The following is a 27,828-nucleotide window of genomic DNA, read 5'->3' on the forward strand; positions in this document are numbered from 1 at the left end:
TCATGACGATGATGATGATGATGATGATGGTGATGATGATGATGATCATGACGATGATGATGATGATGATGATGATGAAGGCTCATCGCGGTGCCGGCACAGGCTCCGGTGCAGGGTCGATGATGATGGTGATGATGATGATGGTGATGAAGGCTCGTCGCGGTGCCGGCACAGGCTCCGGTGCAGGGTCGATGATGATGATGATGATGATGATGATGATGGTGATGAAGGCTCATCCTGGTGCCGGCACAGGCTCCGGTGCAGGGTCGATGATGATGATGATGATGGTGATGAAGGCTCATCCTGGTGCCGGCACAGGCTCCGGTGCAGGCTGCCGAAGTCGGGCCGCGCGGGATGATGGTGATGATGATGATGATGATCATGACGATGATGATGGTGATGATGATCATGACGATGATGATGATGATGATGATGATGATGATGATGATGAAGGCTCGTCGCGGTGCCGGCACAGGCTCCGGTGCAGGCTGCCGAAGTCGGGCCGCGCGGGATGATGATGATGATGATGATGATGATCATGACGATGATGATGATGATGATGATGAAGGCTCGTCGCGGTGCCGGCACAGGCTCCGGTGCAGGCTGCCGAAGTCGGGCCGCGCGGGATGATGGTGATGATGATGATGGTGATGATGATGATCATGACGATGATGATGGTGATGATGATGATGATCATGACGATGATGATGATGATGATCATGATGATGATGACGATGGTGATGAAGGCTCATCCCGGTGCCGGCACAGGCTGCGGTGCAGGCTGCCGAAGTCGGGCCGCGCGGGATGATGGTGATGATGGTGATGATGATGATGATCATGACGATGATGATGATGATGATGAAGGCTCAGGCTCATCCCGGTGCCGGCACAGGCTCCGGTGCAGGCTGCCGAAGTCGGGCCGCGCCGGCGCCTCGCGGGCCCAGCAGCTCAACATGAGCTCGTGGAGGGCGGGGGGGCAGCCGGGGGGGCGGGGCAGGTACTCCTGGGGTCACCCGGGGGCACGGGGTCACCCGGGGTCACCCAGGGGTCACCCGGGGGTCACGGGGGAACTGGGAGGAACTGGGGTAGTCGGGAGCACCTCCCAGTGCTCCCAGTGACCCCCAACCCCTCCCAGTGCTCCCAGTCCCAGTCCCTCCCAGTCCATCCCAGTCCCTCCCAGTCCCTCCCAGTCCATCCCAGTCCATCCCAGTCCATCCCAGTCCATCCCAGTCCATCCCAGTCCATCCCAGTACTCCCAGTCCCTCCCAGTCCCTCCCAGTCCATCCCAGTCCCTCCCAGTCCCTCCCAGTCCCTCCCAGTCCCTCCCAGTCCATCCCAGTCCATCCCAGTCCATCCCAGTGCTCCCAGTCCCTCCCAGTCCATCCCAGTCCCTCCCAGTCCGTCCCAGTGCTCCCAGTCCCTCCCAGTCCCCCCAGTCCCAGTGCTCCCAGTCCGTCCCAGTCCCTCCCAGTGCCCCAGCCCGTACCTGCGCCCCCAGCCCCTGGCAGTGGCGCTGGGCGTTGCCGATCACCTGCTCCCAGTGCTCCCAGTCCATCCCAGTCCATCCCAGTCCCTCCCAGTCCATCCCAGTCCATCCCAGTCCATCCCAGTCCGTCCCAGTCCCTCCCAGTCACTCCCAGTCCATCCCAGTCCATCCCAGTCCATCCCAGTCCCTCCCAGTCCATCCCAGTGCTCCCAGTCCCTCCCAGTCCCTCCCAGTCCATCCCAGTCCATCCCAGTGCTCCCAGTCCGTCCCAGTCCATCCCAGTCCATCCCAGTGCTCCCAGTCCCTCCCAGTCCATCCCAGTCCATCCCAGTGCTCCCAGTCCATCCCAGTCCATCCCAGTCCATCCCAGTGCTCCCAGTCCATCCCAGTCCATCCCAGTCCCTCCCAGTCCATCCCAGTCCCTCCCAGTCCCTCCCAGTCCCTCCCAGTCCATCCCAGTGCCCCCAATCCCAGTCCATCCCAGTGCTCCCAGTCCATCCCAGTCCATCCCAGTCACTCCCAGTCCCTCCCAGTCCATCCCAGTCCATCCCAGTCCATCCCAGTCCATCCCAGTCCCTCCCAGTCCATCCCAGTGCTCCCAGTCCCTCCCAGTCCCTCCCAGTCCATCCCAGTCCATCCCAGTCCATCCCAGTCCATCCCAGTACTCCCAGTCCATCCCAGTCCATCCCAGTCCCTCCCAGTCCATCCCAGTCCGTCCCAGTCCGTCCCAGTGCTCCCAGTCCCTCCCAGTCCATCCCACTCCGTCCCAGTCCCTCCCAGTCCATCCCAGTGCTCCCAGTCCATCCCAGTCCATCCCAGTCCGTCCCAGTCCGTCCCAGTCCATCCCAGTCCGTCCCAGTGCTCCCAGTCCATCCCAGTGCTCCCAGTCCCTCCCAGTCCATCCCAGTCCGTCCCAGTGCTCCCAGTCCGTCCCAGTGCCCCAGCCGTACCTGTGCCCCCAGCCCCTGGCAGTGGCGCCGGGCGTTGCCGATCACCTGCTCGTCACTCAGCGCCCCGTACGGCTGCTCCCGGCACCGCGTCAGCACCTCCCACAGCGTCACCCCGAACGCCCACGCGTCGCTGGCCGGCGAGAACGTCCCCTGCGGCCACGCCCCTTAGCCACGCCCCATTAGCCACGCCCCTTAGCTACGCCCCTTAGCCACGCCCCCTAGCCACGCCCCCGCCACAACTCTTAGCCACGCCCCTTAGCCATGCCCCTTAGCCACACCCCACCACTTCCCCTGCCACGCCCCCTTGGCCACGCCCCTTAGCCACACCCCTTAGCCACACCCCGCCACATCCCCTGCCATGCCCTCTTAGCCCCGCCCCTTAGCCCCACCCCGCCACGTCCCCTTAGCCACGTCCCCTTAGCCACGCCCCTAGCCACCCCCAGCCACGCCCACCTAGCCACGCCCCTTAGCCACGCCCCACCACGCCCCCTTAGCCACGCCCCCACCACGCCCCTCAATCCCACCCCCTTTCACCCCACCCCATGAGCTCCCACAGCTTTAAGCCCCGCCCCCTTAAGCTCCACCCCATCAAGCCATCAAGCCCCGCCCCTTTGCTTTAGCCCCGCCCCTCCCTCTTCCCCAAGGCCACACAGCTCCTCTATTCCCCCAACCCCTTTATCCCCATCCGCTTTCACCCCGCCCCCTTAAACCCCGCCCCTTTATCCCCACCTCCTTTAACCCCACCCCATTTAACCCCACCCCTTTAAGCCACACCCCCTTTAACCCCACCCCCTTTAAGCCCCGCCCCTTGCTCACCAGCAGGATGCACTCCCAGGCCATCCAGCGGATGGGCAGCAGCCCCGCCCCCCGCAGCCCCGCCCCCCGGAGCCCCGCCCCCCGCAGCCCCGCCCCTTTAAGCCCCGCCCCTTGCTCACCAGCAGGATGCACTCCCAGGCCATCCAGCGGATGGGCAGCAGCCCCGCCCCCCGCAGCCCCGCCCCCGCAGCCCCGCCCCTCTGAAGCCCCGCCCCCCGAAGCCCCGCCCCTTGCTCACCAGCAGGATGCACTCCCAGGCCATCCAGCGGATGGGCAGCAGCCCCGCCCCCCGCAGCCCCGCCCCTCTGAAGCCCCGCCCCCCGAAGCCCCGCCCCTTGCTCACCAGCAGGATGCACTCCCAGGCCATCCAGCGGATGGGCAGCAGCCCCGCCCCCCGCAGCCCCGCCCCCGCAGCCCCGCCCCCCGAAGCCCCGCCCCTTGCTCACCAGCAGGATGCACTCCCAGGCCATCCAGCAGATGGGCAGCAGCCCCGCCCCCTTTAAGCCCCGCCCCCTTTAAGCCCCGCCCCCCCCTTTAAGCCCCGCCCCCTTTAAGCCCCGCCCCCCCTTTAAGCCCCGCCCCCTTTAAACCCCGCCCCTTTAAGCCCCGCCCCTTGCTCACCAGCAGGATGCACTCCCAGGCCATCCAGCGGATGGGCAGCAGCCCCGCCCCCCGCAGCCCCGCCCCCGCAGCCCCGCCCCTCTGAAGCCCCGCCCCCCGATGCCCCGCCCCTTGCTCACCAGCAGGATGCACTCCCAGGCCATCCAGCGGATGGGCAGCACCCCGCCCCCCGCAGCCCCGGCCCCCGCAGCCCCGCCCCCCGAAGCCCCGCCCCTTGCTCACCAGCAGGATGCACTCCCAGGCCATCCAGCGGATGGGCAGCAGCCCCGCCCCCCGCAGCCCCGCCCCTCTGAAGCCCCGCCACCCGAAGCCCCGCCCCCCGGAGCCCCGCCCCCGAGGCCCCGCCCCACGCTCACCAGCAGGATGCACTCCCAGGCCATCCAGCGGATGGGCAGCAGCCCCGCCCCCTTTAAGCCCCGCCCCCTTTAAGCCCCGCCCCCTTTAAGCCCCGCCCCTTGCTCACCAGCAGGATGCACTCCCAGGCCATCCAGCGGATGGGCAGCTGCCCCGCCCCCCGGAGCCCCGCCCCCCGGAGCCCCGCCCCTTGCTCAACAGCAGGATGCACTCCCAGGCCATCCAGCGGACGGGCAGCAGCCCCGCCCCCCGCAGCCCCGCCCCTCTGAAGCCCCGCCCCCCGAAGCCCCGCCCCCGAAGCCCCGCCCCCCGAAGCCCCGCCCCTTGCTCACCAGCAGGATGCACTCCCAGGCCATCCAGCGGATGGGCAGCAGCGCGCGGCCGCGCACGCGGTAGTAGTGGCGCGCGTAGAGCTGGCGGCTCATGCCGAAGTCGGCCACCTTGACGCGGAAGCCCGAGCCCACCAGGCAGTTGCGCGTGGCCAGGTCCCGGTGCACCACGTTCCGCGCCGCCAGGAACCGCATCCCGGCCGCGATCTGCGCGCCCAGCCGCAGCAGCGTGCCCAGGCTGCGAGGGGAGGGGCTTCAGAGGGGCGGGGCCTCGGGGCGGGGCTTCGGGGGTGGAGCTTCAGACGGGTGGGGCATGGGAAAGGGGCTCCAGAAGGGCGGGGCTTCAGAGGGGCGGGGCTTCAGAGGGGAGGGGCCTTGCGGAGGGGCTTCAGAGGGGCGGGGCTTCAGAGGGGCGGGGCTTCAGGGGAGGGGTTTCGGGGGTGGAGCTTCAGAGGGGTGGGGCATGGGAAAGGGGCTTCAGAAGGGCGGGGCTTCAGGGGGAGGGGCTTCAGAGGGGCGTGGCCTCTGGGGTGGGGCTTCAGAGGGGCGGAGCCTCGGGGCGAGGATTCAGGGGGCGGAGCCTTGGGGCGGGGATTCAGGGGGGCAGGGCTTCAGAGGGGCAGGGCTTCAGAGGGGCGGGGCCTCGGGGCGGGGCTTCAGAGGGGCGGGGCCTCGGGACAGGTCTTCAGGGGGTGGGGCTTAAGGGGGGCAGGGGCTTGGGGCGGGGCTTCAGGGGGTGGGACTTCAGAGGGGCAGCACTTCAGGGGAGGGGCTTAAGGAGGCGGGATCTAAGAGGGCGGGGCTTAAGGGAGCAGAGTTTAGGGGGTGTTGGATTTGGGGTTGGGGGGAGGGGAGGGGGCTAAAAGGATCTTAAAGGGGCAGGAGCCCCAAAAAGGACTCGGAAGGGGAAAGGAACAGAGGGGGCGTGGCCTGGAGGGGCGTGTCCCCACCTGAGGGCGTGTCCCTGTGCCCCGGCCAGGAACTGGTGCAGGTCGCCGTGCTCCATGTACTCGGTGACGATGGCGAGTGGCCCCGCCCCCCCGACCACGCCCAGCAGCCGCACGATGTGGGGGTCGCGCAGCCGCCCCAGCGTCCGCGCCTCCTGCAGGAAGTCCCGCCTGCCCCCGCGTCACTTCCGGCCCCGCCCCCTCCCCCCGGCCCCGCCCCCTTCCTCTAGCGCCTCCCGGTGGGTCGCGTGGTACACCCGGCCAATGGGAGGGCTCCCTCGGGACACGCCCACTTGGTCACACCCTCCACTAATACCGGCCCCGCCCCCCTTGGGGTGAAGCCGTGCCCTTCCCGAGGCCACGCCCTTTCCTGAAACCACACCCCTTTCTGTAAGCCAGACCCCTTCTGAGGCCACACCCCTTCTGAGGCCACACCCCTTCTGAAGCCACGCCTCTTTCTGAAGCCACGCCCCTTTCTGAAGCCACACCCCTTCTGAGGCCACACCCCTTTCTGAAGCCACACCTCTTTCTGAAGCCACACCCCTTTCTGAAGCCACACCCCTTTCTGAAGCCACACCCCTTTCTGAAGCCACGCCCCTTTTCCAAAAGTCACACCCTTTCCCGAAGCCACGCCCCTTCTGAAGCCACGCCCCTTCTGAAACCCCACCTCTTTTGCCGTCGCCCCTCCCCCTTTGCCCCCCACTGTGGCCCCGCCCCCGGCCTTGGCCCCGCCCCCACCTGGCGTTCTTGGAGGCGTCGGGGCGCAGCACCTTGACGGCCACCAGCAGGGGGCGCCCGGGGGGCAGCTCGGGGGGCCGCGCCGAGGGGGGCAGGGCCTGCGGCTCCTCCACCTCGCACAGCAGCACCTGGGGGGGGGCGCGCCGGGGGCGGGGCTGAGCCCTCAGGGGCGGGGCTGAGCCCTCAGGGGCGGGGCTGAACACCCGGGGGGTGGGGCTGAACTCCCTGGGGGCGGAGCTGAGCCCTCAGGGGCAGGGCCGAGCTCCCTGGGGGCGGGGCTGAGCCCTCAGGGGCGGGGCTGAACACCCGGGGGGTGGGGCTGAACTCCCTGGGGGCGGAGCTGAGCCCTCAGGGGCGGGGCCGAGCTCCCTGGGGGCGGGGCTGTGCCCTCAGGGGCGGGGCCGAGCTCCCTGGGGGCGGGGCTGTGCCCTCAGGGGCGGGGCCGAGCTCCCTGGGGGCGGGGCTGGATGTACCTGGGTGGGGATTAAGCATAAGGGGCGTGGCTTTCTGCAAGGGGGCGTGGCTTCACCTCCAGAGGCAGAGCTAATAGGGTGGGGCTTTCCGGGGGGGTGTGGTTTAGTGGATGGGCGTGGCCTCTTGGCCACACCCCTTGCATGGGGTTGACGGGAGGGGGCGGGGCTTCTCGAGGGGGAGGGGCCGGAAGGAGGGGGCGGTGCCAGAGCTAAATGGGTGGGACATGGGGGGCGCTGTCACAGCGGGGGTGGAGCTTATGCAGGGGGCGGGGCCCGCACTGGGGGGGGTGGGGGCGGGGCTTACCTCTCCAAACTGCCCCTCCCCCAGTTTCTCGCGGAAGCGGAGGCGGCGCCCGGGGAAGGCGGGGAGGGGGGGGCTGGGGGCGGGGCCGGGGGCGGGGCCGGCCAGGGCGTAGGCGGAGCCTCCGGTGACGTCAGCCTCGGCGTACGCGCCCGCCCCCCCCTCGGGCTCCACCAATCCTGGGGGAGAGGGCGGGTCAGTGGGGGCGGGGCTAAAGGGGGTGGGGCTACAGCAGGGGGGCGGGCGCGGGAGGGGGCGGAGCTACGAGGGGGAGGACAGAGGGGGAGGGGATATGGGGGAAAGAGGCGGGGCTTAGGAGAGGGGGTGGGGCTTCAGAAACAGGTGGGACTTCTTGGGGTGGGGCTTGGGAAAGGGTGGGGTTCAGGGAGGGGTGGGGCTTCAGAAGGGGGTGGGACTTTGGGGAAGGGGGTGTGGCCAAGGGGGGGCAGGGCTTCCTTACCATCCGTGTTGATTGGCTTGGCCCCATTGGGCGGGGCCCGAGCGAGCCCTCCCATTGGCTGGGCATAGGTGGCCAGCAGGAGGCGATAGGCCGGGTTGGCCAGGGGGGCTGTGGCGGAAGGGGCGGGGTCAGGGGCTGGGAGGTGTCCAATTGGCTGGCACTAGGGTGGCTGCCACGCCCCATGTGGTGCCAAACAGCCAATCAGCCCTCAGCCAAGCAACCATTGGACAACCAATCATCTACCCAGCTCCCCATGGTGCCAGCCAGCCAACCAACCATCATCATCCAACCATCATCCAACCATCATCATCATTCAACCATCATCATCATTCAACCATCATCATCCAACCATCATCCAACCATCATCATCCAACCGTCATCATCCAACCGTCATCATCCAACCGTCATCATCATCCAACCATCATCATCCAACCATCACCATCCAACCATCATCATCCAACCATCATCATCATTCAACCATCATCATCCAACCATCATCCAACCATCATCATCCAACCGTCATCATCATCCAACCATCATCATCCAACCATCATCATCATCCAACCGTCATCATCATTCAACCATCATCCAACCATCATCATCCAACCGTCATCATCATCCAACCGTCATCATCATCCAACCATCATCATCCAACCGTCATCATCATCCAACCACCATCATCATCCAACCATCATCATCCAACCATCATCATCATCCAACCGTCATCATCATTCAACCATCATCCAACCATCATCATCCAACCGTCATCATCATCCAACCGTCATCATCATCCAACCATCATCATCCAACCATCATCATCATCCAACCATCATCATCCAACCATCATCATCCAACCATCATCATCATCCAACCGTCATCATCATTCAACCGTCATCCAACCATCATCATCCAACCATCATCATCCAACCATCATCATCATCCAACCGTCATCACCATCCAACCATCATCATCCAACCATCATCCAACCGTCATCATCCAACCATCATCATCCAACCATCATCATCCAACCATCATCATCATCCAACCATCACCATCCAACCATCATCATCCAACCATCATCACCGTCCAACCATCATCATCCAACCACCATCATCATCCAACCACCATCATCATCCAACCATCATCATCATCCAACCATCATCACCATCCAACCATCATCATCATCCAACCATCATCACCATCCAACCATCACCATCATCCAACCATCACCATCCAACCATCATCACCATCCAACCATCACCATCATCCAACCATCACCATCATCCAACCATCATCATCCAACCATCACCATCCAACCATCATCATCATCCAACCACCATCACCATCCAACCACCATCACCATCCAACCATCATCACCATCCAACCACCATCACCATCCAACCACCATCACCATCCAACCATCATCACCATCCAACCCTCACCATCCAACCACCATCACCATCCAACCACCATGACCATCCATGGGGTCTCCCCCCATCCCCCCCTCCCCCGCTCACCGTGTGCGGGGGGCGGCGGCCGCGTAGGGCGGGGGGGGGCGGGCTCCTGGTAGTCGCCGGGCGCCGGGGGGACGCGCTCGTAGCGGGGGGGGCCCCGCCCCGCCCCCGTCGCGTTGTTGATGACGACGGCGTCACCCGGCGCCGAGAGCTGCGCCCGCAGCTCGTCCTGCCAGGGCCGGCGCCGCGCCTGCGGGTGCGCGGTCACCCCGGTGTGCCGGTAAAACCCCGTTGGTTCAACCAGCTCCTCCCGGTCACCCCGGTGTGCCGGTAAAACCACGGTCAGGTCAACCAGCTCCTCCCGGTCACCCCGGTGTGCCGGTAAAACCACGTTGGTTCAACCAGCTCCTCCCGGTCACCCCGGTGTGCCGGTAAAACCACGGTCAGGTCAACCAGCTCCTCCCGGTCACCCCGGTGTGCCGGTAAAACCACGTTGGTTCAACCAGCTCCTCCCGGTCACCCCGGTGTGCCGGTAAAACCACGGTCAGGTCAACCAGCTCCTCCCGGTCACCCCGGTGTGCCGGTAAAACCCCGGTCAGGTCAACCAGCTCCTCCCGGTCACACCCGTCACGCCCGTTACACCCGTCACACCCGTCACACCCGTTACACCCAGTTCAGTTCAACCGGCTCCTCCCGGTTACACCCGTCACACCCGTTACACCCGTCACACCCGTCAAACCCATTACACCTGTTACACCCGTTACACCCAGTTCAGTTCAACCAGCTCCTCCCGGTTACACCCGTCACGCCCGTTACACCCAGTTCAGTTCAACCGGCTCCTCCCGGTCACACCCGTCACACCCGTTACACCCGTTACACCCAGTTCAGTTCAACTGGCTCCTCCCGGTTACACCCGTCACACCCGTTACACCCAGTTCAGTTCAACCGGCTCCTCCCGGTTACACCCGTCACACCCGTTACACCCAGTTCAGTTCAACCAGCTCCTCCCAGTTACACCCATCACACCCGTCACACCCGTTACACCCAGTTCAGTTCAACCGGCTCCTCCCGGTTACACCCGTCACACCCGTCACACCCGTCACACCCGTCACACCCATTACACCCGTTACACCCGTTACACCCAGTTCAGTTCAACCGGCTCCTCCTGGTTACACCCGTCACACCCATCACACCCGTTACACCCATTACACCCAGTTCAGTTCAACCGGCTCCTCCCGGTTACACCCGTCACACCCGTCACACCCGTTACACCCAGTTCAGTTCAAACAGCTCCTCCCGGTCACACCCGTTACACCCGTTACACCCAGTTCAGTTCAACCGGCTCCTCCCGGTTACACCAGTTCAACCAGTTCAACCCAGTGCAACCCAGTGCAATGCACTTCAACCAGCTCCTCCCAGTTACACCAGTTCAACCAGTTACACCCCACCAGCTCCTCCCAGTTCAACCAGTTCAACCAGTTCAACCCAGTTGACCCCACCAGCTCCTCCCAGTTACACCAGTTCAACCAGTTACACCCCACCAGCTCCTCCCAGTTCAACCAGTTCAACCAGTTCAACCCAGTTGACCCCACCAGCTCCTCCCAGTTCAACCCAGTTGACCCCCCAGTTGCTCCCAGTGGCCCCCTCACCTTCCCCAGGACCCTCCTCCAGTGCTGCCGCCAGAGGATGAGGACGATGACGGCCAATAGCAGCAGGATGATGGCCACCAGGCAGCCAATCAGGGCGGGCGGCTGGCTGGGCTCCGCCTTGGCCACTGGCTGCTCCGCCTCGGGGGCTGCGGCGGAGGCTGCTGATTGGCAGACGCCCTGGGGGGCCCACCCCCTCAAGCCCCACCCATTTATGGCACATCCACTTAGGCCCCACCCACTTAGGCCCCACCCACTTACCCACACCCACTTAGGCCCCGCCCACTTAGGCCCCGCCTTACCCAGGGTGGTGCCGTTGGTGGGCGTGTCCTCAGGCCAGGGGACCTCTGGGCTGGCCAATGCCACGGCCGAGGGGTCAGGGGGCGGGGCCGGGGGCCACCCGCTGGCCACGCCCACCTCCTCCACCACCTCTGTGGGGAGAGGGGTCGACCAGTTCACCCAGCAGCCCGGCACTGGGCAACCAGTGGGCAACCAGCCCGGCACCCACCAGTGACCACATGACCCAACCAACCAATCCTGAACCCAACCAGTGACCACATGACCCAACCAACCAATCCTGAACCCAACCAGTGACCCCACCACCCAACCAATGACCCCATGACCCAACCAATGACCCCATGACCCAACCAACGACCCCATGACCCACCCAATGACCCCATGACCCAACCAATGACCCCACCACCCAACCAATGACCCCATGACCCAACCAATGACCCCATGACCCACCCAATGACCCCATGACCCACCCAATGACCCCATGACCCAACCAATGACCCCATGACCCACCCAATGACCCCATGACCCAACCAATGACCCCATGACCCACCCAATGACCCCATGACCCAACCAATGACCCCATGACCCACCCAATGACCCCATGACCCAACCAATGACCCCATGACCCAACCAATGACCCCATGACCAAACCAATGACCCCATGACCCAACCAATGACCCCACCACCCACCCAATGACCCCATGACCCAACCAATGACCCCATGACCCAACCAATGACCCCATGACCAAACCAATGACCCCATGACCCAACCAATGACCCCATGACCCAACAGCTCCATTAACCAACCAACCCTTGATCCAACCAACGACCCCATGACCCAACCAATGACCCCACCACCCACCCAATGACCCCATGACCCAACCAATGACCCCATGACCCACCCAATGACCCCATGACCCAACCAATGACCCCATGACCCAACCAATGACCCCATGACCCACCCAATGACCCCATGACCCAACCAGTGACCCCACTACCCACCCAATGACCCCATGACCCAACCAGTGACCCCACCACCCAACCAGTGACCCCATGACCCACCCAATGACCCCATGACCCAACCAGTGACCCCATGACCCACCCAATGACCCCATGACCCAACCAATGACCCCATGACCCAACCAATGACCCCATGACCCACCCAATGACCCCATGACCCAACCAATGACCCCACCACCCAACCAATGACCCCATGACCCACCCAATGACCCCATGACCCAACCAATGACCCCACCACCCAACCAATGACCCCATGACCCAACCAATGACCCCATGACCCAACCAATGACCCCATGACCCAACCAATGACCCCATGACCCACCCAATGACCCCATGACCCAACCAATGACCCCATGACCCACCCAATGACCCCACCACCCAACCAATGACCCCATGACCCACCCAATGACCCCATGACCCACCCAATGACCCCACCACCCAACCAACGACCCCATGACCCAACCAATGACCCCATGACCCAACCAATGACCCCACCACCCAACCAACGACCCCATGACCCACCCAATGACCCCATGACCCACCCAATGACCCCATGACCCAACCAGTGACCCCACCACCCAACCAATGACCCCATGACCCAACCAATGACCCCATGACCAAACCATCCAATCCTTGACCCAACCAGTGAGCCCATGACCCAACCAATGACCCCATGACCCAACCAGTGACCCCACCACCAAACCAATGACCCCATGACCAAACCAATGACCCCATGACCCACCCAATGACCCCACCACCCAACCAATGACCCCATGACCCAACAACTCCATTAACCAACCAACCCTTGATCCAACCAACGACCCCATGACCCAACCAGTGACCCCACCACCCAAACAATGACCCCATGACCCAACCAATGACCCCATGACCCACCCAATGACCCCATGACCCACCCAATGACCCCATGACCCACCCCATGACCCCATGACCCAACCAATGACCCCATGACCCACCCAATGACCCCACCACCCAACCAATGACCCCATGACCCAACCAATGACCCCATGACCCAACCAATGACCCCATGACCCAACCAATGACCCCACCACCCAACCAGTGACCCCACCACCCACCCAATGACCCCATGACCCAACCAATGACCCCATGACCCACCCAATGACCCCATGACCCAACCAACGACCCCATGACCCAACCAACGACCCCATGACCCAACCAATGACCCCATGACCCAACCAATGACCCCATGACCCAACCAATGACCCCATGACCCAACCAATGACCCCATGACCCAACCAATGACCCCACCACCCAACCAACGACCCCATGACCCAACCAATGACCCCATGACCCAACCAATGACCCCATGACCCAACCAACGACCCCATGACCCAACCAATGACCCCATGACCCAACCAATGACCCCATGACCCACCCAATGACCCCATGACCCAACCAATGACCCCATGACCAAACCAATGACCCCACCACCCAACCAGTGACCCCATGACCCAAACAATGACCCCATGACCCACCCAATGACCCCATGACCCACCCAATGACCCCATGACCCAACCAATGACCCCATGACCCAACCAGTGACCCCACCACCCAACCAATGACCCCATGACCCAACCAGTGACCCCATGACCCAACCAATGACCCCATGACCCAACCAATGACCCCATGACCCAACCAATGACCCCATGACCCAACCAATGACCCCATGACCCAACCAGTGACCCCATGACCCACCCAATGACCCCACCACCCAACCAATGACCCCATGACCCAACAGCTCCATTAACCAAGCAACCTTTGATCCAGCCAACGACCCCATGACCCAACCAACAACCCCTTGACCCAACCAATGACCCCATGACCCAACCAACCAATCCTGAACCCACCCAGTGACCCCACCACCCAACCAGTGACCCCCTGACCCCGCACCCGAGTGGAAGGTGACCTCGCTGAAGAGCAGCCAGCGCGCGGCGAAGGCGAAGCGGCACTGCACCACGCGCCCGCGGCGCCCGCGCAGGGGGACGGTGACGGTGCCGGCGCCGCGGTCCCGCGCGGCCCCGCCCGGCCGGTGGGTGAGGGGCGCGTCCCAGGCGCCGCCCGCGCTGCGGCGGAAGCGGCAGGACACCTGCCGGAAGGCGGCCACGCCCAGCGCCCGCATGCTGTTGCAGTGCACCTGGGGGCGGGGGGCGGGGCTAAGCCGGGGCGGCCAATGAGACGTGGAGATGGAGGTTTGGGTGGGGCTGCGTCGTGGCCGACCAATCCCACGCGGCATTTGGGCTGAGGCCCCGCCCGACCTCCCATGAGCCTCTGGGCACCATTGAGCCCGTTCCCATGATGCTCCAGGCACCCACTTACCCCACTCCCATGATCCTTTGGGGTCCCTATTGCCCCCATTCCCATGATCCTCCAGGCACCCACTTACCCCACTCCCATGATCCTTTGGGGTCCCCATTGCCCCCACTCCCATGATCCTTTGCGGTCCCCATTGCCCCCACTCCCATAATGCTCCAGGCACCCACTTAATCCATTCCCATGATCCTTTGGGGTCCCCATTGCCCCCATTCCCATGATCCTCCAGGCACCCATTTACCCCACTCCCATGATCCTTTGGGGTCCCCATTGCCCCCACTCCCATGATCCTTTGGGGTCCCCATTGCCCCCATTCCCATGATCCTCCAGGCACCCACTTACCCCACTCCCATGATCCTTTGGGGTCCCCATTGCCCCCACTCCCATGATCCTTTGCGGTCCCCATTGCCCCCACTCCCATGATCCTTTGGGGTCCCCATTGCCCCCACTCCCATGATGCTCCAGGCACCCACTTACCCCATTCCCATGATCCTTTGGGGTCCCCATTGCCCCCACTCCCATGATCCTTTGGGGTCCCCATTGCCCCCACTCCCATGATGCTCCAGGCACCCACTTACCCCATTCCCATGATCCTTTGGGATCCCTCTTGCCCCCACTCCCATGATGCTCCAGGCACCCACCTACCCCATTCCCATGATCCCTTGGGGTCCCCATTGCCCCCACTCCCATGATCCCTTGGGGTCCCCATTGCCCCCACTCCCATGATCCTTTGGTGTCCCCATTGCCCCCATTCCCATGATCCTCTGGGCACCCACTTACCCCATTCCCATGATCCTTTGGGGTCCCCATTGCCCCCACTCCCATGATCCTTTGGGGTCCCCATTGCCCCCACTCCCATGATCCTTTGGGGTCCCCATTGCCCCCACTCCCATGATCCTTTGGGGTCCCCATTGCCCCCACTCCCATGAGCCTTTGGGGTCCCCATTGCCCCCATTCCCATGATCCTCCAGGCACCCACTTAACCCATTCCCATGATCCCTTGGGGCACCACTGAGCTCGTTCCCACGCTCCCCCGCTATCCCATGATGCACCTGCATGGCGCGGAAGCGGCGCAGCTGCAGGAACTGGAACTCCATGGGCAGGAGGGGGCGTGGCCCCGGGGGGCGGCTCCACCCCACGTAGTCGTACCCCGCCCACAGGCGGCGCTCGCGGCTGCGCCGGAAATCGTCCAATCCCAGCGCGCCGTCCGCCAGCTGGCCCAGCCCCCCGAACTGCAGCCTGGGGTCAGAGGGCACCGGACGCCTGGGTCCCCAAGCCCCGCCCACCCGGGAAACCCCACATGGGGGAGGTTGGGGGGTCAAAGGGCACCGGACGCCTGGGTCCCCAAGCCCCGCCCACCCGGGAACCTCCACAAGGGACCTAGAGCCCAATTTGGGGACACCAGGGGCTGTTTTGGGGACCCTTGGGGACAGTTTGGGGACCCTTGGGGACACCAGAGGCTGGTTTGGGGACGTCTGGGGACACTTGGGGACACTTTGAGGACACTTGGAGACACTTGGGGACAGTCTGGGGACAGTTTGGGGACACTTGGGGACACCAGAGGCTGGTTTGGAGACCCTTGGGGACACTTGGGGACACTTGGGGACAGTTTGGAGACCCTTGGGGACAGTTTGGGGACACTTGGGGACAGTCTGGGGACAGTTTGGGGACAGTCTGGGGACACTTGGGGACACCAGAGGCTGGTTTGGGGACCCTTGGGGACCCTTGGGGACACTTGGGGACAGTTTGGGGACCCTTGGGGACACTTGGGGACCCTTGGGGACAGTTTGGGGACCCTTGGGGACAGTTTGGGGACACTTGGGGACAGTTTGGGGACACTTGGGGACACCAGAGGCTGGTTTGGGGACCCTTGGGGACACTTTGAGGACACTTGGGGACAGTCTGGGGACACTTGGGGACACCAGAGGCTGGTTTGGGGACCCTTGGGGACCCTTGGGGACACTTGGGGACACTTGGGGACAGTCTGGGGACACTTGGGGACACCAGAGGCTGGTTTGGGGACCCTTGGGGACCCTTGGGGACACTTGGGGACACTTGGGGACAGTCTGGGGACAGTTTGGGGACACCAGAGGCTGCTTTGGGGACACTTGGGGACAGTTTGGGGACCCTTGGGGACAGTTTGAGGACACTTGGGGACAGTTTGGGGACCCTTGGGGACAGTTTGGAGACACTTGGGGACCCTTGGGGACAGTTTGAGGACACTTGGGGACACCAGAGGCTGGTTTGGAGACCCTTGGGGACCCTTGGGGACACTTGGGGACACTGGGGACAGTTTGGGGACACTTGGGGACACCAGAGGCTGGTTTGGGGACCCTTGGGGACCCTTGGGGACCCTTGGGGACACTTGGGGACCCTTGGGGACAGTTTGGGGACACTTGGGGACAGTTTGGGACAGTCTGGGGACAGTTTGGGGACCCTTGGGGACACTTGGGGACAGTCTGGGGACAGTTTGGGGACACTTGGGGACACCAGAGGCTGCTTTGGGGACCCTTGGGGACACTTGGGGACACCAGAGGCTGTTTTGGGGACCCTTGGGGACCCTTGGGGACCCTTGGGGACACTGGGGACCCTGGGGCCGTGACTCACCCCCCGACGCTGAAGCCGTCGTAGGTGGAGTCGTTGAGGACGATGGGCGCGGGGTCAAAGGTCATCACCTGTCCCTGAGGGGCCGTGTAGGACACGAGACCGGCTGGGGACACGGGGGGGACACGTGACCATGGGGACACGGGGGGGACACGTCACCATGGGGACGGGGGGACACGGGGGGGACACGTGACCATGGGGACGGGGGGACACGGGGGGGACACGTCACCATGGGGACGGGGGGGACACGGGGGGGGGACACGTGACCATGGGGACGGGGGGACACGGGGGGGGACACGTCACCATGGGGACGGGGGGGACACGGGGGGGACACGTGACCATGGGGACGGGGGGACACGGGGGGGGACACGGGGGGGGACACGTGACCATGGGGACGGGGGGGACACGGGGGGGGACACGGGGGGGGACACGTGACCATGGGGACGGGGGGGACATGGGGGGGGACACGTGACCATGGGGACGGGGGGACACGGGGGGGGACACGTGACCATGGGGACGGGGGGGACACGGGGGGGGACACGTCACCATGGGGACGGGGGGGACACGGGGGGGACATGGGGACAGGTGACCATGGGGACGGGGGGGACACGGGGGGGGACACAAGGACATGTGACCATGGGGACGGGGGGGACACAGGGGGGGACACGTGACCATGGGGACGGGGGGGACACGGGGGGACACGGGGACACGTCACCATGGGGACGGGGGGGACACGGGGGGCTGGAGAGGAGGTGACACCAGGGGGTGACAGGGTGGGGGGTGACACAGGGTGACATGGGGGTGACAGGCGGTGACAGGGGTGACACACACGGTGACACACACGGTGACACACACGGTGACACACGGTGACAGGGTGACGCACCGTCCCAGGGGCAGCCGTAGAGCTCGATGCGCAGGCAGACGCTCATGGCGCGCGGTGACAGGGTGACAGGGTGACACACACGGTGACACACACGGTGACACACACGGTGACACGGTGACACACACGGTGACACACACGGTGACACACACGGTGACACACGGTGACACACACGGTGACGCACCGTCCCAGGGGCAGCCGTAGAGCTCGATGCGCAGGCAGACGCTCATGGCGCGGGGTGACAGGGTGACAGGGTGACACACACGGTGACACACACGGTGACACACACGGTGACACACACGGTGACACACACGGTGACACACGGTGACAGGGTGACGCACCGTCCCAGGGGCAGCCGTAGAGCTCGATGCGCAGGCAGACGCTCATGGCGCGCGGTGCCCGCGGATACACCCGCAGCGCTCGCGCCACCAGCGGCGGGGACAGGTCCTTCAGCACCACCCCCCGCGGGTCCTCGTTCCCCTCGATCACCTGCCGCGCGGGGACACCGGGGACATGGGGACACCGGGGACACATGGGGACACACGGGGACACACGGGGACACCGGGGACATGGGGACACCGGGGACACCGCGTCACACGGGGACACACGGGGACACCGGGACACACGGGGACACACGGGGACACACGGGGACACCGGGGACACACGGGGACATGGGGACACCGGGGACACCGCGTCACACGGGGACACCGGGGACATGGGGACACCGGGGACACCGCGTCACACGGGGACACACGGGGACACCGGGTCATGCAGGGACACACGGGGACACCGCGGCACAGGGGGACACACGGGGACACGTGGGGACACACGGGGACACCACAGCACATGGGGACACACGAGGACACCGGGTCATGCAGGGACACGTGGGGACACCACGGCACAGGGGGACACGTGGGGACACACGGAGACACACGGGGACACCACGTCACACAGGAACACACAGGGACACACAGGGACACACGGGGACACATGGGGACACATGGGGACACACGGTCCCCAGTGTCCCCAACGTCCCCAACACCCCCAACACCCCCAATGTCCCCAACGCCCCCAATGTCCCAAATGCCCCCAATGTCCCCAATGTCCCAAATGCCCCCAATGTCCCCAACTGCCCCAACGTCCCCAGTGACCCCAACGTCCCCAACGCCCCCAACACCACCAACGCCCCCAATGTCCCAAATGCCCCCAATGTCCCCAACATCCCCAACGCCCCCAACGTCCCCAATGGCCCCAATGTCCCCAACGTCCCAAACGCCCCCAACGCCCCCAATGTCCTAAATGCCCCCAATGTCCCCAATGTCCCCAATGCCCCCAATGTCCCCAACGCCCCCAATGTCCCCAGTGTCCCCAATGTCCCCAATGTCCCCAACATCCCCAACGCCCCCAATGTCCCCAATGCCCTCAATGTCCCCAACGCCCCCAATGTCCCAAATGCCCCCAGTGTCCCCAACATCCCCAACGCTCCCAATGTCCCCAACGCCCCCAATGTCCCCAACATCCCCAACGCCCCCAATGTCCCCAACGCCCCCAACGCCCCCAACACCCCCAACGTCCCCAACGCCCCCAACGTCCCCAATCTCCCCAATGTCCCCAATGTCCCCAACGTCCCCAACGCCCCCAATGTACCCAATCTCCCCAACGCCCCCGATGTCCCCAACGTCCCCAACGTCCCCAATGTCCCCAATGCCCCCAATGTCCCCAATGCCCCCAACGTCCCCAATGTCCCCAACGCCCCCAACGCCCCCATTGTCCCCAATGCCCCCAATGTCCCCAATGCCCTCAACGCCCCCAATGTCCCCAATGTCCCCAACACCCCCAACATCCCCAGCGACCCCAACGCCCCCAATGTCCCCAATGCCCTCAATGTCCCCAACGCCCCCAATGTCCCCAACGCCCCCAACGCCCCCAATGTCCCCAACGCCCCCAATGTCCCCAACATCCCCAACGCCCCCGATGTCCCCAACGCCCCCAATGTCCCCAGTGTCCCCAACGCCCCCAATGTCCCCAACATCCCCAACGCCCCCAATGTCCCCAACGCCCCCAATGTCCCCAGTGTCCCCAATGTCCCCAATGTCCCCAACATCCCCAACGCCCCCAATGTCCCCAATGCCCTCAATGTCCCCAACGCCCCCAATGTCCCAAATGCCCCCAGTGTCCCCAACATCCCCAACGCCCCCAATGTCCCCAACGCCCCCGATGTCCCCAATGTCCCCAACGCCCCCAATGTCCCCAACGCCCCCAATGTCCCCAATGCCCCCAATGTCCCCAATGTCCCCAATGCCCCCAATGCCCCCAACGCCCCCATTGTCCCCAATGCCCCCAATGTCCCCAATGTCCTCAACGCCCCCAATGTCCCCAACACCCCCAACGTCCCCAGCGACCCCAACGCCCCCAATGTCCCCAATGCCCTCAATGTCCCCAACGCCCCCAATGTCCCAAATGCCCCCAGTGTCCCCAACGTCCCCAATCTCCCCAATGTCCCAAATGGCCCCAACACCCCCAACGCCCCCAACGCCCCCAATGTCCCCAATGTCCCCAACGCCCCCAATGTCCCCAACATCCCCAACGCCCCCAATGTCCCCAACGCCCCCAACGCCCCCAATGTCCCCAACGCCCCCAATGGCCCCAACACCCCCAATGCCCCCAACGTCCCCAATGCCCCCAATGTCCCCAATGCCCTCAATGCCCCCAATGTCCCCAACACCCCCAATGTCCCCAACATCCCCAACGCCCCCAATGTCCCCAACGCCCCCAATGTCCCCAATGTCCCCAACGCCCCCAATGTCCCCAACATCCCCAATGCCCCCAATGTCCCCAATGCTCTCAATGTCCCCAACGCCCCCAATGTCCCAAATGCCCCCAGTGTCCCCAACATCCCCAACGCCCCCAATGTCCCCAACGCCCCCGATGTCCCCAACGCCCCTGATGTCCCCAACGCCCCCAACATCCCCAGCGACCCCAACGCCCCCAATGTCCCCAATGCCCTCAATGTCCCCAACGCCCCCAATGTCCCAAATGTCCCCAACACCCCCAATGTCCCCAACACCCCCAACGCCCCCAATGTCCCCAACGCCCCTGATGTCCCCAATGTCCCCAACGCCCCCAATGTCCCCAACGCCCCCAATGTCCCCAACATCCCCAATGTCCCCAACATCCCCAACGCCCCCGATGTCCCCAACGCCCCCAATGTCCCCAGTGTCCCCAACGCCCCCAATGTCCCCAATGCCCCCAATGTCCCCAACGCCCCCAATGTCCCCAGTGTCCCCAATGTCCCCAGTGTCCCCAGTGTCCCCAACGCCCCCAACGCCCCCAATGTCCCCAACGCCCCCGCCGCCGCGGTGTCACCTGCTGTCCCCAGCGGTCGCGCCAGCGCAGCCAGCGCTGCCGGTCGCGGGAGTAGCGCAGCCCGTAGGCGCCGGCGAACTCGCGGCCGTGTCCCCCCGCGTCGCGTCCCTGCGTCCCCACCAGCGTCACCAGGTGCAGCCGCCCCAGGTCGACCTCCAGGAACTCGTCACCCGCCGGGAACACGGGACCCGCCGGGCACCACGCGCCGTCACCGTCACTGCGGCCCAGCCTGGGGACATGGGGACAGCATGGGGACACCATGGGGACAGCATGGGGACAGCATGGGGACAGCATGGGGACGTCATGGGGACCCGCCGGGCACCACGCGCCGTCACCGTCACTGCGGCCCAGCCTGGGGACATGGGGACAGCATGGGGACGTCATGGGGACAGCATGGGGACACCATGGGGACACCATGGGGACACCATGGGGACACCATGGGGACCCACTGGGCACCACGCGCCGTCACCGTCACTGCGGCCCAGCCTGGGGACATGGGGACAGCATGGGGACAGCATGGGGACAGCATGGGGACAGCATGGGGACAGCATGGGGACAGCATGGGGACACCATGGGGACCCGCCGGGCACCACGCGCCGTCACCGTCACTGCGGCCCAGCCTGGGGACATGGGGACAGCATGGGGACGTCATGGGGACAGCATGGGGACACCATGGGGACACCATGGGGACACCATGGGGACACCATGGGGACCCACTGGGCACCACGCGCCGTCACCGTCACTGCGGCCCAGCCTGGGGACATGGGGACAGCATGGGGACAGCATGGGGACAGCATGGGGACAGCATGGGGACAGCATGGGGACACCATGGGGACCCTCTGGGCACCACGCGCCGTCACCGTCACTGCGGCCCAGCCTGGGGACACGGGGACAGCATGGGGACGTCATGGGGACAGCATGGGGACACCATGGGGACACCATGGGGACGTCATGGGGACATCATGGGGACCCACTGGGCACCACGCGCCGTCACCGTCACTGCGGCCCAGCCTGGGGACACGGGGACAGCATGGGGACATCATGGGGACAGCATGGGGACAGCATGGGGACAGCATGGGGACACCATGGGGACGTCATGGGGACAGCATGGGGACACCATGGGGACCCACTGGGCACCACGCGCCGTCACCGTCACTGCGGCCCAGCCTGGGGACATGGGGACAGCATGGGGACACCATGGGGACAGCATGGGGACAGCATGGGGACAGCATGGGGACACCATGGGGACCCGCCGGGCACCACGCGCCATCACCGTCACTGCGGCCCAGCCTGGGGACATGGGGACAGCATGGGGACGTCATGGGGACACCATGGGGACATCATGGGGACACCATGGGGACACCATGGGGACGTCATGGGGACAGCATGGGGACGTCATGGGGACAGCATGGGGACGTCATGGGGACAGCATGGGGACACCATGGGGACGTCATGGGGACACCATGGGGACCCGCCGGGCACCACGCGCCATCACCGTCACTGCGGCCCAGCCTGGGGACATGGGGACAGCATGGGGACGTCATGGGGACACCATGGGGACCACGCGCCATCACCATCACTGCAGCCCAGCTTGGGGACAGCCTGGGGACAGCCTGGGGACAGCCTGGGGACAGCATGGGGACAGCATGGGGACCCGCTGGGCACCACGCGCCATCCCCGTCACTGCAGCCCAGCCTGGGGACACCATGGGGACAGCATGGGGACACCATGGGGACAGCATGGGGACACCATGGGGACAGCATGGGGACAGCATGGGGACAGCATGGGGACCCACTGGGCACCACGCGCCGTCACCGTCACTGCGGCCCAGCCTGGGGACATGGGGACATCATGGGGACAGCATGGGGACAGCATGGGGACACCATGGGGACAGCATGGGGACCCACTGGGCACCACGCGCCGTCACCGTCACTGCGGCCCAGCCTGGGGACATGGGGACATCATGGGGACAGCATGGGGACACCATGGGGACAGCATGGGGACAGCATGGGGACCCACTGGGCACCACGCGCCGTCACCGTCACTGCGGCCCAGCCTGGGGACATGGGGACAGCATGGGGACACCATGGGGACGTCATGGGGACGTCATGGGGACCACGCGCCATCACCATCACTGCAGCCCAGCCTGGGGACAGCATGGGGACAGCATGGGGACATCATGGGGACACCATGGGGACACCATGGGGACCCACTGGGCACCACGCGCCGTCACCGTCACTGCGGCCCAGCCTGGGGACACCATGGGGACATCATGGGGACACCATGGGGACGTCATGGGGACGTCATGGGGACACCCAAGGGACACTTGGGGACATCAGGACATCCCACAGACACCCAAAGGACACCCAAGGGACATGGGGATACCCAAGGGACACCCAGGGGACACCCAAGGGGACATGGGGACACCCAAGGGCCATCAGGACATCATGGGGACACTTGGGGACACCCGAGGCTACATGGGGATGCTCAGAGGACACGGGGACACTCTCGGGCCACCCAGGGACACCAGGAGGGGGCCGGGTGGGGAGGCGGGGGGGCACCGGTTTGTCCTGGTCTGTACTGGTTTATACTGGTCTGTACTGGTCTGTACTGGTTTATACTGGTCTGTACTGGTTTATACTGGTCCGTACTGGTCTGTACCGGTCTGTACTGGTCTGTACTGGTCTGTACCGGTCTGTACCGGTCTGTACCGGTCTGTACTGGTCTGTACCGGTCTGTACTGGTCTGTACTGGTCTGTACCGGTCTGTACCGGTCTGTACCGGTCTGTACTGGTCTGTACTGGTTTATACTGGTCTGTACCGGTCTGTACCGGTCTGTACTGGTCTGTACCGGTCTGTACTGGTCCGTACTGGTCCGTACTGGTCCGTACTGGTTTATACTGGTCTGTACTGGTCCGTACTGGTCTGTACCGGTCTGTACTGGTCTCACCGTGCGTGCCGCGCGGCCGTGGAGTCGGACCAGGCGCTGGAGGCCGAGATGCGGCTGTCGGGGATGGACCCGTCACCCATGCCCAGGGCGAAGCGGCAGCGGCCTGGGGACACGGGACATGGGGACATTGTGGGGACACGGGACAGGGGACATGGGGACATCGCTGGGGACACGGGACAGGGGACATGGGGACATGGGGCCATCGCTGGGGACACAGACAGGGGACATGGGGACATTGTGGGGACATGGGGACTTCGCTGGGGACACGGGGACATCGCTGGGGACACGGGGACATGGGGACATGGGGACATTGTGGGGACATGGGGACATTGTGGGGACATGGGGACATCGCTGGGGACACGGGGACATGGGGACATGGGGACATCGCTGGGGACACGGGACGTGGGGACATGGGGACATCGCTGGGGACATGGGGACATCGCTGGGGACACGGGACAGGGGACATGGGGACATTGCCGGGACATGGGGACATCGCTGGGGACATGGGACAGGGGGACATTGCTGGGGACACGGGGACACTGGGGACATGGGGACACGGGGACATGGGGACGTCGCTGGGGACATGGGGACATCGCTGGGGACACGGGACAGGGGACATGGGGACATTGTGGGGACATGGGGATATTGCGGGGACACGGGGACATCGCTGGGGACACAGACAGGGACATGGGGACATTGCGGGGACATGGGGACATGGGGACATTGCTGGGGACACGGGGACACTGGGGACATGGGGACACGGGGACATGGGGACATCGCTGGGGACATGGGACATCGCTGGGGACATGGAGACATCGCTGGGGACACGGAGACATCGCTGGGGACATGGGGACATCGCTGGGGACACGGAGACATCGCTGGGGACATGGGGACATCGCTGGGGACATCGCTGGGGACACAGGACAGGGGACATGGGGACATTGTGGGGACATGGGGACATTGCGGGGACATGGGGACATTGCGGGGACATGGGGACATGGGGACATCGCTGGGGACACGGGACAGGGGACATGGGGACATTGCGGGGACATGGGACAGGGGGACATTGCTGGGGACACGGGGACACTGGGGACATGGGGACACGGGGACATGGGGACATCACTGGGGACATGGGACATCGCTGGGGACACGGGACAGGGGACATGGGGACATTACCGGGACATGGGGACATCGCTGGGGACATGGGGACATCGCTGGGGACACAGGACAGGGGACTTCGCTGGGGACATGGGGACATCGCTGGGGACACTGGGGACATTGGGGACATGGGGATGTTAGGGACACTGGGGACATGGGGACATCGTTGGGGACACGGGGACACTGGGGACACTGGGACATCGCTGGGGACACTGGGGACATTGGGGACATGGGGATGTTAGGGACACTGGGGACATGGGGACATCGTTGGGGACACGGGGACACTGGGGACATGGGGACATCGTTGGGGACATGGGGACATTGGGGACATGGGGACATTGTTGGGGACATGGGGACATTGGGGACACGGGGGCATCGGCGCCCCCTGGGGTCTCACCCAGGTCCAGGTGTCCGTCCGTCTCCCGCTCGGACGCCTGGGTCCCCCCGGACGCCTGGGTCCCTGCGGCCAGCAGCAGGAGGGGGAGGGGCAGCGGCAGGACCCCCATGGGCACCTGGGGACAGCGGGGGACACTGGGGCTCACTGGGGGCACTGGGGGGCACTGGGGGGCAATGGGGGGCAATGGGGGGCAATGGGGGGCAATGGGGGGCAATGGGGGGCAATGGGAGCCCCAGAGCAGCAGCTGCTCCCATGATGCACCACTGGAATGTGCCCCTCCCCCCCAGCTGCTGGGCCTGCGGGAGGGGCCCGGACGCCTGGGTCCCTCCCGGACGCCTGGGTCCCCCAGGGCTGGTTCCACCCCCTCCCAGGCATCCAGGGGGGATCCAGAGGGGACCCAGGCGTCCGGGAGGGACCCAGGCGTCCGGGGCCATCGCGGTGTCACCTGAGGGTGGGACACGGTGACCGGGACACGCGATAACACGCGACAACACGGGATAACATGTGACAACATGTAATAACCGTGAACAACACGCGATAACACGCGATAACACACGATAACACACGATAACATGTGATAACATGTGATAACCCTGAACAACATGTGATAACACACGATAACATGTGATAACATGTGATAACCCTGAACAACACGTGATAACATGCAATAACACACGATAACACACGATAACATGTGATAACATGTGATAACCCTGAACAACATGTGATAACACACGATAACACGTAATAACCCCTAACAACACGCGATAACATGTGATAACACACGGTAACACATGATAACATGTAATAACCCTGAACTACACGCAATAACATGTGATAACACACGATAACACATGATAACCCTGAACAACATGCGATAACATGCGATAACACACATGTAATAACCCTGGACAACACATGATAACACACGATAACACACAATAGCATGTAATAACCCTGAGCAACACGTGATAACACACGATAACATGTGATAACCCTGAACAACATGTGATAACACACGAGAACACGTGATAACACACGGTAACACGTCATGAGGTGCAATAACATGCGACTACACGTGATAAAACCACAACAACATGGGACAACACGCAACGACACGTGATAACACGTAATGACACGCGATAACACGCAACAACACGCGATAACACGCAACGACACCACGTGATAACACACAACGACACCACGCGATAACACGCAACGACACGCGATAACACGCAACGACACGTGATAACACGTAATGACACGTGATAACACGCAACGACACGCGATAACACGCAACGACACCACGTGATAACACGCAACGACGACACGTGATAACACGCAACGACACGCGATAACACGCAACGACACCACGTGATAACACGCAACAACACCACGTGATAACACGCAACGACAACACAGCAACATGCGCTGACACGCGATAACGCGCCAAGTGGCCCCCAATGCCCTGAAACGGCCCCAAATCTCCCCCCAAGTGTTCCCCAAAATGGCCCCAAATCCCCCAACCCCCCCCCCTATTTCCTGCACCCACCGGCCGAATCCTCCGCGCTGCAGCTCCCGAACGCCTGGGTCCCCCGGACGCCTGGGTCCTCCCGAACGCCTGGGTCCTCCCGAACGCCTGGGTCCCCGGACACCTGGGTCCCTCCCGAACACCTGGGTCCCCCGGACGCCTGGGTCCTCCCGAACTCCTGGGTCCTCCCGAACGCCTGGGTCCTCCCGGACGCCTGGGTCCTCCCGAACTCCTGGGTCCCCGGACGCCTGGGTCCTCCCAAACGCCTGGGTCCCCGGACGCCTGGGTCCTCCCGAACTCCTGGGTCCCCGGACGCCTGGGTCCCCGGACGCCTGGGTCCCTCCACACACCTGACTCCTCCCGAACTCCTGGGTCCTCCCGAACTCCTGGGTCCCTCCGCACACCTGACTCCTCCCGAACTTCTGGGTCCCCGGACGCCTGGGTCCCCGGACGCCTGGGTCCCTCCACACACCTGACTCCTCCCGAACTTCTGGGTCCTCCCGAACTCCTGGGTCCCCCCGGACGCCTGGGTCCTCCCGAACGCCTGGGTCCTCTCTCCCCACCCCCTTCCTCCTCCTCTCTCTCCTCCCCCTCCTTATTTTAGTGGGGGGGGGCCCGGACGCCTGGGTCCCCCCTCGGGGGGTGGGGGCAGCAGGGGGGCTCGGGAGCCCGAACGCCTGGGTCCCCTTCGGGGCGGGGCT

At 64.3% G+C, this 27,828-nt stretch overlaps 1 protein-coding gene across 9 annotated transcripts; it reads right to left on the minus strand.

Annotated features, from left to right (window-relative positions):
- Nucleotides 1-835: 835 nt before the first annotated feature.
- Nucleotides 836-27,684, minus strand: DDR1 (discoidin domain receptor tyrosine kinase 1; the record flags this gene model as incomplete). 9 transcript variants are annotated; one of them, XM_082076851.1, is made up of 19 exons in its annotated part: nt 27,600-27,684; nt 27,478-27,531; nt 25,597-25,711; nt 24,042-24,144; nt 21,092-21,320; nt 18,067-18,214; nt 16,849-16,951; nt 15,294-15,480; nt 13,822-14,065; nt 10,878-11,006; nt 10,579-10,724; nt 8,993-9,179; nt 7,476-7,583; nt 7,019-7,194; nt 6,242-6,369; nt 5,507-5,674; nt 4,560-4,794; nt 2,437-2,586; nt 836-1,003 (listed from the first exon to the last, which is right to left on the minus strand). In XM_082076851.1, exons 3-19 carry the CDS (start codon nt 25,703-25,705, stop codon nt 836-838), a joined length of 2,718 nt encoding a protein of 905 aa, XP_081932977.1. In that variant the 5' UTR covers nt 25,706-25,711; nt 27,478-27,531; nt 27,600-27,684. The 9 variants fall into 9 exon arrangements, 7 of the variants coding, with proteins under 7 accessions (XP_081932977.1, XP_081932980.1, XP_081932978.1 ...); XM_082076854.1 differs by lacking the exons at nt 27,478-27,531; nt 27,600-27,684 and adding exons at nt 1,487-1,531; nt 27,149-27,275 and having other exon boundaries at nt 2,482-2,586; XM_082076852.1 differs by lacking the exon at nt 27,478-27,531 and having other exon boundaries at nt 27,600-27,675.
- Between the last annotated feature and the right edge of the window lie 144 nt (nt 27,685-27,828).

Source organism: Streptopelia decaocto, assembly GCF_964273445.1.
Source record: "Streptopelia decaocto genome assembly, contig: HAP1_SCAFFOLD_430, whole genome shotgun sequence".
NCBI lineage: Eukaryota > Metazoa > Chordata > Aves > Columbiformes > Columbidae > Streptopelia > Streptopelia decaocto.